The sequence below is a fragment of the Pleurodeles waltl genome, chromosome 1_2, assembly GCF_031143425.1.
Source record: "Pleurodeles waltl isolate 20211129_DDA chromosome 1_2, aPleWal1.hap1.20221129, whole genome shotgun sequence".
NCBI lineage: Eukaryota > Metazoa > Chordata > Amphibia > Caudata > Salamandridae > Pleurodeles > Pleurodeles waltl.
This window is the reverse complement of record NC_090437.1, coordinates 1,090,284,077-1,090,295,707: the sequence shown is the minus strand read 5'-3', so window position 1 is coordinate 1,090,295,707 and position 11,631 is coordinate 1,090,284,077. Positions and strand designations below refer to the sequence as shown.

The following is an 11,631-nucleotide window of genomic DNA, read 5'->3' as shown; positions in this document are numbered from 1 at the left end:
GACAGGCACAGCTTAACAGAAATCCACTTTCACAAAGAACATATTTCAACGACTGCCAACGCATTTAGCCTCAAACAAGACATTTTCTAACGCTGACAGGCGCAGCCTATACTATTACCTTATTATCATTTTATCATATTGTGTAATTCAACTCTTTGGAAAACAAAAGTAAATGTTAATTCGGTACAAGTGTATATCAAGGTTGTAAAATTTTAATTTTAAAGAGTTAATACCTAATCTAACTAGGAATAAGATTATCTTTCAATTGTGAGTAATTACATATAAAGAATGTATTGCTTATTTGGTGTTGACAAAGAATTATCCATACTATGGCGGCTGCTGGCATGTCTCAACCTATTCCTTTTTTAAATGAAATGGGTGAACCTAATGTTCCATGGAAGGAGTGGATTAAAATGTTTGAATCATAATTAATTGCTATAGGGGGGAATAAATGCAATCCTGTCAGAAAACAACATATATTGTTACATAATCTAGGAACATATGGCAGGAAAATGTATGAGTCCCTTCCAGAGCCATATGTGCCTGAGGGTCAAGCACAGGATGAATATGTCACCACATATTTAAAACTAGAAAAACAATTTGGTGATAGGGTAAATGTGGTACTGGAACGGCACAAATGTTCCTCTCGTAGCCAGGGAAAACAGGAAAGTGTAACCAATTACATTGCTGCGTTAAGGGGGCTAAGTTCTTTATGTGATTTTGGGGACCTTTGTGATTCCCTCATTCGGGACCAATTAGTTCGTTGCACGAACAATGTTAAGATACAAGAAAAATTACTACAGAGGCAACCCGATTTACAAGAAGCTATTGAAATAGCTAAATCTATTGAACATACGGCTATATGCCTACAAGAAATAAGGTCCTCACCTGCAAATGAGCAAATAAATGAAATAATTGATAACATAGCTGATGAAAAAGTTCTAAAGATAAAAGCTGGTAATAAGCTGGTACAAAAACAATTTAGTTTTAGAGATAGTTTGATGTGCTACCGTTGTGGAAGCTCTAACCATTTAGCCAATTCAAGTTTGTGTCAAGCTAAATCAGCGGTCTGTAGAAAATGCAACAAAAGAGGCCACTTTGCTAGAGTGTGCAAGAACACTGTGAGAGTAGAAAAAGAATCTGACAATAAGAGGTCGGAGGAAAATTCCCAATTGATCAAGAAAATAGTACTTCAAGTTAAAGCAGAAGGAGTTCATATATCGCCATACCGGAGTGCACAATTTCAATAAATAACAAAATGACAAAGGTATATGTAGATTCTTGCTCACCATTTACCATAATAAATGCAGCAGATTTCAGCAGTGTGGAAAATGACAACGAAATTGAGTTAGTAAGACCAGACGTTAACCCTAAATGGTACACTAAAGATCCTATCCATCTTAAAGGCATGTTCAAAGCTATGATTTCATTTAAGGGCCGTTCCACAGTGGGAAAGGTATATGTAGTGGAGGAAGGGTCAAGTCTGCTGGGATGGCAGCATCAAAAAGAGCTGGGAATAAAATTAGACCCTAACGATCCAGGACAAGTTTTAAGTGTAGATACATCCAATGCAAGTGCGTCCAAGAATTCCCTGAATTTTTTTGTGACAAACTAGGCTTGTTAAAAAAATTTCAACATAAGATCAAACTTAAACCGAAATCCAAATCGGTAGTACACAAAACCAGACCCATTCCACATTTGCCTAGAGATGCAGTCAAGAAAGAACTTGAAAGGCTAGAAACTCTAGGGATCAAACAGCCAATTGAATGTTCTGAATGGTTGGCCCCCATAGTTATTGCTAAAAAAATAGTTGCAATGATATTAGAATCTGTGTGGACTTAAGGGACCTCAATAAGAACATCTGGGTCGAAAGACACCCTCTTCCCAGAATGAATGAGTTACTAAGCACAATGGGTGAGGCCGCATACTTCTCGGTACTTGATCTCTCAAGCATGTATCATCAGGTAGAATTACATCCAGAATCTAAACCACTTACAGCATTTACCACTCCTCTGGGCTCATACATGTTCAACAGAATGCCCTTCGGGCTTGCTTCAGCTGCTGCTGTTTCCCAAAAAATCATGCAACATATCATTGATGGTGCTAGTAAAACACTCTTTTTCCAGGATGACAGCTTAATTTATGGAGCCACAAAGGAGGAACACAACAAAAATCTGAAATGTGTTCTTAACAAATTGAAAACAGCTGGATTCACATTAAAGAAAGATAAATGTCGCATTGGGGTAAAGTCAGTAGAATATCTAGGGCACATCATCTCTAGAGATGGGTTCAAACCTAAAACCTCGCTTGTAGATGCTGTGAAGAATGCTGGAGCCGCAAAAAATAAAGACGAATTCAGATTGTTTCTCGGTCTAGCTGAATTCATGGCAAAATACGTCAAAAGCTTTTCTTCAATATCATTTGTTCTCAGGGAATTGCTGAAGAATCACGTACCTTACAAATGGTCAGAACACCATGACCATGCATTTAAAGAAATTAAAACGGCTATTGTGTCAGCACCGTACCTGTGCAATTTTGACCACAAAAGGAAGACTATTCTTACCACAGACGCTAGTAAATTGGGTTTGGGTGCAACACTATCGCAGATAGTAGATGGAAATGAGAAAATTGTAGCTTTTGCTTCCAGAGCTTTAAGCAAAGCAGAAGCTAATTATTCTGTCATTGAAAGGGAGGCATTGGCGTGTTACTGGGCAATAAAACACTTACAATTTTTCTTATGGGGCACACCATTTGACTAGCGGACGGATCATAAACCTTTGGTTTATGTTTTCTCCACAAAGGGATCCTCCAATAGCACGCCCCGTATTGCTAGATGGATATTAGGGTTAGAAAACTTTTATTTCAAAGTTGAATACCTACCGGGCAACAAGAATACGCCAGCTGATTTTTTATCCAGAGTTCCATTAGATATTAAAGAAGACTTCGAAAGTGATGAACACCCCATAATGATGATCAATATTCCTTCGATCAGTGAGGAGGAATTGATGTCCGCATCCCAACTAGACAAAACATTAGCCTTACTCATAACTAAAGCAAAGGAAGGGTGGCCTTCGTCAAAAAAAGATCTTGAAGAAAACATTAGCAGTTATTGGGAGGTAAGGTATGAGATCAATGTGAGTGGAAATTTTGTGCTCAGGAACGATAAGATTATTCCGTCTCATAGTTTAAAACACAAAATCATTACTCTGACACATGAGGGCCACTTAGGCAGAAGTCTCACCAAGTCCAGAGTAAGAGAAAGGTTTTGGTTCCCAAACATGGATTCAATGGTTGAACAAGAGGTTAAAAGTTGCTCCATTTGTGCACTACGCGACAAAAGTAAAATTGTTCATAAAACCCCTATATCTCCTGTTGAGGTACCAAATAAACCTTGGATAAAGCTGGCTTTTGACATTATTGGTCCAATAACCTTCACAGGTGTAACGAAAAGATTTGCTTTAGTCTTAGTAGACTATCATTCACATTGGATTACCACCAGGTTTGTTAATCAAATAACTACTGATTCAGTAATTAATTTCCTTAAGGATACCTTTGCCATAGAAGGTATTCCAGAAACTCTCATTACTGATAATGGAGTTCAATTAACCTCCTTGATGATGAAGACTTTCCTAAACTCCATGGGTGTGGAACATCTTACAACTGCTCTGTATTGCCCCAGAACTAATGGTTTAGCAGAAAGGGCCAATCGCATGCTCAAAGAATGTATTCAGTTAGCCAGCATCAATCACTTAAATGTAGAAAATGCAGTCAGGGATATGTTATGGGCATATCATACTACTCCCAATTTGATCACTAAAGTATCACCTTTTTCAGCTTTAAAGGGCAGGAAACCATGCACCAATTTTTTTCCCTTCTGGTTAGGGGGAGGAGAGAAAAGTTAGTATTCCAATCCCCTTAACAAAGTCAGAATTTCCAAACACAAAGACAAGTATAAAAGTAGATATGATTTCAAACAGGGAACAAGAAAACAACAGTGGAATGTAAGTGACCAAGTATATGTAAAGAAACCAGGAAGTGGAATGCACCCAGGCGTAAAAGACACCAAGTTCATGGGTCCTTTTCGTATTATCAAAGAAAAGAAAAACGTGGTGGTTTTGGAAAATGGTCAATGTTGGAGTATGGACAGACTTGTCAGAGATCCAGTATTCAATGAAAAGGAGAGAGAGAACATTCTAATGGAACCCATACCCGAAGAGGACTCCCCACTGTACAGATCCCAAAGGAGAAGAAGTCACCGACAAGTCAAACCTCCAGCATGGCATAAGGACTATGACATCACCACTTGAAGACTGTATTGTTATGCCAAGAAATAATTATTATCCTATAGGAACTATGGAATGTATATTCTGGTACAATTGTAGGTCAATTTGCAACTGGTAGATGCAGAGTATGTCTTTTTATATTTTTTTTTATATTTTTTTTTTGTTTGTTTTTTCCAACATTTTGGTGTGTAATGTCACATTTTTTTATATATAATTTTGTTATTTTATTAAGGGGGAAGATGTGTTGTAATATAGTTCACAAACGTACAAGACGTAGGACAATTCATAAGATTGAATTCATGAGAAATAAATCATAGGAGGTTATAAATAAAAGAAATATAATAGTTGGTAAAAATAATAGTTAATTAGAATTAAGAGATATTTATTTAGAAATGGTAGATTCTTCTCCCCTGCCTCTGGCAATGGGACGTTCGGAATGTGGGGACTGGAGGGCAGGTTAGAATGCTGGTGAACTGTGTGAGGCAAGGTTACTAGAGAAGGTGTCTGAAGGAGATTGACAATTGAAGTAGTGGAGATGGAAAATAAAGACTAACACTTCATCAACCATTGCAGTTTCTTCATTATATCAACTTCCTCTCCCACATTTTGGGCCAGGAGGCTTTTAAATAGTTATGCGAGCTGACTGTAATATGTTATGTATTTCTATTTATATTTTAAACGCTTGTTATGTTAGATGTTCTTCGCATTCACCGTTCTGCCTCACGCAGAAGGTCTCTCGTACAATGTTTCCTTTTGATTTTGTGTTCTTTTCCAGGCAGCTCTGCTTGACAATCCGTGTTCGAGGTTCCGAGCCTGTCAGTTGGCGTCGGACCCTCGGATCGGATGGTCGTGCCTCTGCTGTCGTGGGTCCTACTTCTCTGAGAATAAACTTGTTTTCTTGAAAAGAACATTTCCTGATTTACTGGCGTCTTCCTCTCCCTCCTACATTCTTTGGTACCAGGAGTGGGGTTGAAGATGTATTTGGGACCCACCGACTTATATGCTCCTTCTGTATTTTGCTGACTGGAGCGCAGAGGCTTCTCAGAGCGTGAGAGTACTTGTCTTTTGGTCTCCTTGAGATTTTGCTGACCGGAGCGTTAGCGCAGTTGGCGCAAGGCATACCTCAGAGGAGCTTAGCGGATTTTCTGGAGATTTTTGTCCACCGGAGCATTAGCGCAAAGAAAAAGCTGGCTCTGTTCCTGTGAACTGTCGTGAGAGGAAACGCGGACGTCTTTCAGCTTCACTTTGAAGGTGCTGTTGATGTTAACAGGGAATAGGCTCCTCCAGGTTTCTTCATGCGCACGTCGTCCTGCTTGTGATCTTCCGCATTAATATTCAAACTGTGCGCGTCTTGGCACCGGAACAACTTGCATGAATGTGCCGTCGCGCGTCATCGGTTGTCAACGACTAGACTGCAGGAAAAGTGAGCCTGGTATCACAGGCACTGAATCTCTACACTTTACCTAGAAGACATTGTTTTCATAGCAACTGTACTTAAACTCTGCTGTTATTTTGTGAAAGTGTTACTTTTATTGCCTGCCGTCTGTGTCACTGCCAGAAATGGGGAAATTTAGTTTTTGATTTACTTGTTGCTGGCAAGTAGAAGATGTGTTTTTATTATAATTGTCATCAGTTGTATTCTGCGTCCTATTATCTAAACAGCTATAGTTTTAGTTTTCTCTTGGCTTGATATCATTCACACCGATTTTTTTTTTTTTTTTTTTTAAGTAGCATTTACAAATTTCTTAGTTTGTTGCCTTTTGTCCAGTGGTGCAACTGGTGTTTTATGTAAATATAGCACGCCTGTGTTTTAGATTTATCAAATTTTCCTGCGATGGCTTCCTATCAAAATGTTGTCCAACCTCCGTCCTTTTTACCAAAAAATGGGAAGCCAGAGTTGAAGTGGTCAGAGTGGTTAAGAATATTTGAGAACTACCTTGTAGCCATTGATGCCCATGCGTTCTCTCCTGCAAGGAAAATGGCCCTGTTATTTAATCACTTGGGTGTAGCAGGGCAACGTGTCTTTGACAATTTGCCACCCGTTCCTCCTCCCCTTTCCGATGGTATGTTGTGGAATGAGTATGAAGAGGGAAAAGCTAGAATGATGAAGCAGTATGCAGATGAGTCCAGCATTTTATTAGAGAGGTTTAACTTTGCCATGTGCAAGCAGGCTGCTGATGAGTCAGTAGAGGAGTATGTGGCTACTTTGCATGTTCTTGCAGCCAAATGTGATTTTGGTGCCAATGTTGATCTTTACATCAGAGATCAATTTGTTTTCTACTGTTTTTAAAAAAAAATACAAGAACGCCTTCTGGCGCGCCGAAACCTGACCTTAATAGAGACCATAGATATTGCAAAAAGTATTGAAAGGTCCATTGTATCTTCCAAAGCTCTATCTAGTTTGAATCATCACGTGGGTGTTAGCTCGCTGGTAGAGGAAGATACTGTCTGCACCGTTTCTGACAAATCCCAGAGAAGTAAGAGAAATTTCGGTCATATTATGAGCATGCCTGCCTGTTTTAGATGTGGGTCTTATAATCATTTAGGGAATTGCTCTTCCTGTCCTGTTCTGAACAAAAGATGTCTGAAGTGTAGAAAAATTGGCCATTTCCAAAAAGTATGCAGAATGGGTAAATTTAAATCTAACCCCAGTATCAATACATCCAAAATGCGTGGAAGTAATGTTTACACTACAGAATCAGAGAATTACATTTCCGAATGCATGAACAGACTTTCCAATGTTGTGTTGACTGTTGGTACACACAAGGATCAAAGTTTTGACGAAGGGAAAATCAAAGGACCCCTTTGTGAGGCCAGTATAGGTGAGAAGCAATTAATGATCATAGCAGACTCTGGGGCACCTGTGACCATCATTGCTGACAGGACTTATTATGCATTATGGCAAGATCCTCCTAAGTTACAGTGTCTGGATATTAATCCAAAGGCTTTTGGTGATCAGGATATAGACTTATTGGGGTATTTTTGGTCAAATTTGTCTATTTTAGGGAGATTAATACATACTAAAATCTACGTAGCCGTCAATGGTAGAGATATTGTTGGTTGGAGGGATTTAGCTAAGCTTGGTATTATTCTACGCCCGGGTCATTGTACACCCATTATGTTAGCTAACTTACCGACGAGCTCCACTTCTGTTTTGTCAGTGGTATCTTCTGAGTCACTTTTCAGTGATCTTAAACTGAAATTTTCTAAGGTATTTCAAGACAAAGTGGGAAACGTAAATGGATTTGAACATAGTATTAAGTTAAAAAAAGAAGCTCTACCTGTGGTTCACAAAGTCAGGCCAGTACCCTTAAGTATTAGAGAACAGTTGAAAGAGCTTTTGGACAAATTAATGGTTGAAGGCATAATTACTCCCACAGATTCTTCTGAGTGGGTTTCACCTATTGTTCTCACAAAGAAAAGATCAGGGGACTTGAGATTATGTGTTGATTTGAGGTCACTCAACAAAAACATATTAGTAGATTGTCATCCCCTACCCCACATACAGGAGCTCATAGCTAGTATAGGGAATTCAAGGTATTTTTCTACCATTGACCTACATTCAGCATATCATCAGATACCCTTAAGTCAGGAATCTCAAGCTCTCACTACTTTTATTACTCCTTTTGGGGCGTATAAATATCGCAGACTTCCTTTTGGCCTGGCGTCCGCAGCCTCCGTTTTCCAAAAAATGATGGATTCTTTGTTCAGTGGGATGAATAATGTGGTAGCTTTCCAGGATGATATTTTAGTGCACAGTGTCACATCAGAAAAGCATGTTGTTCTTTTAGGCAAAGTTTTCGACATTCTGCAATCTCATGGTATGACTGTCAAAGCGGATAAGTGCAGGATTCTAGCTGAACAAGTAGAATATCTTGGCCACACCATCTCAGCGAAAGGAATAAGACCTAAACTTTGTAATCTAGAAGCTATTAAAAATGCTCCTCCACCCTGTGATAAAGATGCCTTACGCTCTTTCCTGTCTCTGCGAATACTATGCCCGTTTTGTGCCCGGGTATGCTTTGATTGTACAACCATTGAGGTCTTTACTCAAGAAAGGACAGAAATTTATCTGGGATACCAAGGTGCATACTACTTTTCAAAAAATCAAAGATTTAGTATTATCAGCACCATCACTTAAACCTTTTATTTCGGGTGGTGAGTCTTTTATAACAGTAGAGGCCAATCTAAAAGGTTTAGGAGCTGTTTTTGGGCAGATTGTCAATGGTAGGGAGAATACTGTTGCGTTTGCTTCTCGATCTCTTTCTGATGCAGAAAAAACTATAGTACCATAGAAAGGGAAGCCCTTGCTTGCGCGTGGTCTGTTGAAAAGTTTAAAACTTATATATGGGGCAGGAAATGTGACATATTCACTGATCACAAACCGTTGGTTTATTTACTTAGTGGTAATGGCTTGGGAAAGGCTTCTGCCCGCTTAGTGCATATCCTATCCAAATTACAGGAATACAACTTAACTGTCAAGTACATCCAAGGAGGCTTGAATGTTCAGGCTGATTGTCTATCTCGCATGCCACTAGAGAATTCTGGTAATGAGCTGGATTGTCAGGAGGATGAGTGTGTAGTTGGTTTAAAAGAAGCTGTTTCAGCTTGTGCTGGGAATGTCACTATGGATGAATGGAAGGCAGCCATGCTTACAGACAAAACATTGTCTCGTGTAGCTTATTTAATCAAATGTGGTTGGCCCGCAGAGAAAACACTTGATAAAGTCATGAGGTCTTTTAAACAAGTGTCAGGGGAATTGTCATACAATAATGAGGTTTGCATGAGGGGAAACCTATTCATTCCACCTTTTGATCTACGCCATAAAATTATCAAAATTGCTCATGCAGGTCACCTAGGAGTTTCCGCCACACTTAAAAAATTGAAAATGTCTTATTGGTGGCCTGGTTTATATGATCAAGTTGAACATTTTATTGATAATTGTGAACATTGTGTTGTATCAGACAAACATTGGAGGAGTACTACCAAACCGTTGCATCCCGTTCCTTTTCCAAAGAAAGCGTGGGATAGCTTAGCCATTGATTTTTCTGGTCCTTTCCATATTTTACCTAGGGAAATGAAGTTTCTCATTGTACTTATTGACTACTATTTAAAGTGGATATATTACTCTTTTGTTGAGTCAGCTGACTCTGAATCTGTTATGAAGTTCCTGGAGAAACTCTTCCATGTTGAAGGCACTCCTACTACTATTGTTTCTGACAATGGGGTGCATTTTTCATCTCATAAAATGGAAGTTTTTTTCAGGAAATTTGGTGTTAGACACTCACAAGTGGCACTCTATAGTCCCTCATCTAATGGTTTGGTAGAGAGGGCCAACCGCATCTTAAAAGAAGGTATACAAACAGCTATTGCCATGAACATTGATGTTGCTCATTTCCTCCAGGAAAAAATCTGGGCATACAATACCACCCCTCATTCTACTACGGAACGTACTCATTTTTTACTTCTCAGAGGGAGAGAAGCTACTACCAATTTGACTCCCTCATGGCTATTACAGAACAGGAAGCATAAGGAAGGAAATGATTGTTTGATAGACTTGGATAAATTAAGATCTACGGTTGCAAAGAAACAGTTGGTACAGAAAGAAAATTATGACTTCAGGCACAATGTTAAAGATATTAATATAGCTGCTCAGGACTTTGTTCTAATCAGAAAACCTTATAAAACATTGAAAGGGGAATCCAAGTTCTCTTTACCTGTCAAAGTCATCAAGGTTAACAAAAATTCTCTTTTGTTAGAAGGGAAGGGATGGTGGAATAAGAACAGCGTTGTTCCAGTATCTAAACAACAAACTGAAATATTTAGTAAAGTTTACTCTGAGCCAGATTCAGGCATTCCTTCAAGTGCTAATAGCTCGAATTCATCAGACTTTCTTATCAATGGAAATTGTGTGCAGGTTGACCCCATGCCATCTACTTCGGAACAGACCTTTCCAGATACTTTGACAAGTACTGTCATACAACCCGACAATGCTATAACTCAAGAGACTGATGTAGAGTTTAGCACAAGGGAATGTGGAGAAAAAGAACAATCCGTGTTCAAGGTTCCGAGCCTGTCAGTTGGCGTGGGACCCTCGGATCGGATGGTCGTGCCTCTGCTGTTGTGGGTCCTACTTCTCTGAGAATAAACTTGTTTTCTTGAAAAGAACATTTCCTGATTTACTAGCGTCTTCCTCTCCCTCCTACACTGACATTTATTTAACGTTAACAGCACTCGCTGCACATGTGTATTGTAGAAAACGGATTGTGTACTCCAAGATTTTACATTTACATCAGGCAGAAATTGAAAACATAACCGGTAACACCGCTCCTCAGTCAAACGATTAGATACACGTCAAAACACAGCCCGCTCCGCCCAAAGCAGAGACCATGTTAGTGTCAGGCAGAACGTCACTGTTTTACGATTTCCATGGGCATTCAATTATATAGGTCCTTACACGTTGACAGCATGCCTGGACTTAGCATGGAGGCGGCCACGACAAAACTCCGCCCAGACGCACTTGTCTATTGTCAGTAGAGGCGAGCGCACGCAGTGACAGATCGGCTTGCTCGAGCGTGCGGTAACGCGCCTATGAAGTTGCTCTTCGGACGGGTTCCGGGAGAGCTCCAACCCTAGATGGTGGGATGGGGCTAGCAGCGGTCTCAGGTGCGCTACGACCGCAGCACCACTGACCGTTCTCTAGGGCGGATGGCGGAGCGAGGAGCCGAAGGCGGCCAGGAGGCGCGTGCGCTCTCCTTGGCGGAGCTCGGGCAGCCCCATTCAGGGCAGCGGGCAACGGTGCCCGGGGGTGCGGTGCGACTGCTTAGCGAAGTCTCTCGGGAGGAGGTTGGCACGGGGGAAGAAGAACCACTGCTGCCTGATATAGAGTCATCGCCTCTGCCGACGCGGAGAGCTCGAAAGGCCCGGTACAGCTCCGGCTCTGACCGCGAGCACTTGGGAGGTGAGGTTACCCTGTGTTTGTTCCTGTTGTCTCTGCCCCACCCAGAGTATACCTTTCCGTCTCTTTCCCTGATGTTCCTGTGCCTCCTTCCCTTTGTCTCTTGTTGTTCTCCCATGTACCTCCTTTTACTTTCCCATGTACCTATGCATACCTTTCCCCACCCATGTTTCCGGAGCCCCGTCCCTTTAATCCTAGGTGTATCCACGCGCTCTAATTCTCCCTTGGTGTATCTGTGACACCTCCTTCCCCACCATTCTGGCCAGGTGTATCTGTGACCCCCTCCCCCCCCAAACCCATTCTCACCATATCTGTGCTGCCCCCGTTATCTCCAAGTGTAGATGTGCTGTACTCTCACTGTTCTCCAGTTGTACTGGTGCCCTCCACCCC

The 11,631-nt window shown here is 40.7% G+C and overlaps 1 protein-coding gene across 2 annotated transcripts in view; it reads left to right on the top strand.

Moving 5' to 3' along the window:
* The first annotated feature begins 10,799 nt into the window (after positions 1-10,799).
* The window catches only part of PI4K2B (phosphatidylinositol 4-kinase type 2 beta), a 183,727-nt gene continuing 182,895 nt past the window's right edge, over positions 10,800-11,631 (top strand). Inside the window, exon 1 of one of the 2 annotated variants that reach the window (XM_069202160.1) lies at positions 10,800-11,244. In XM_069202160.1, the coding sequence (XP_069058261.1) occupies positions 10,992-11,244 (253 nt within the window). In that variant the 5' untranslated portion in view covers positions 10,800-10,991. The remainder of the gene's footprint in view (positions 11,245-11,631) is intronic. The other variant, XM_069202161.1, reaches the window with a different exon arrangement.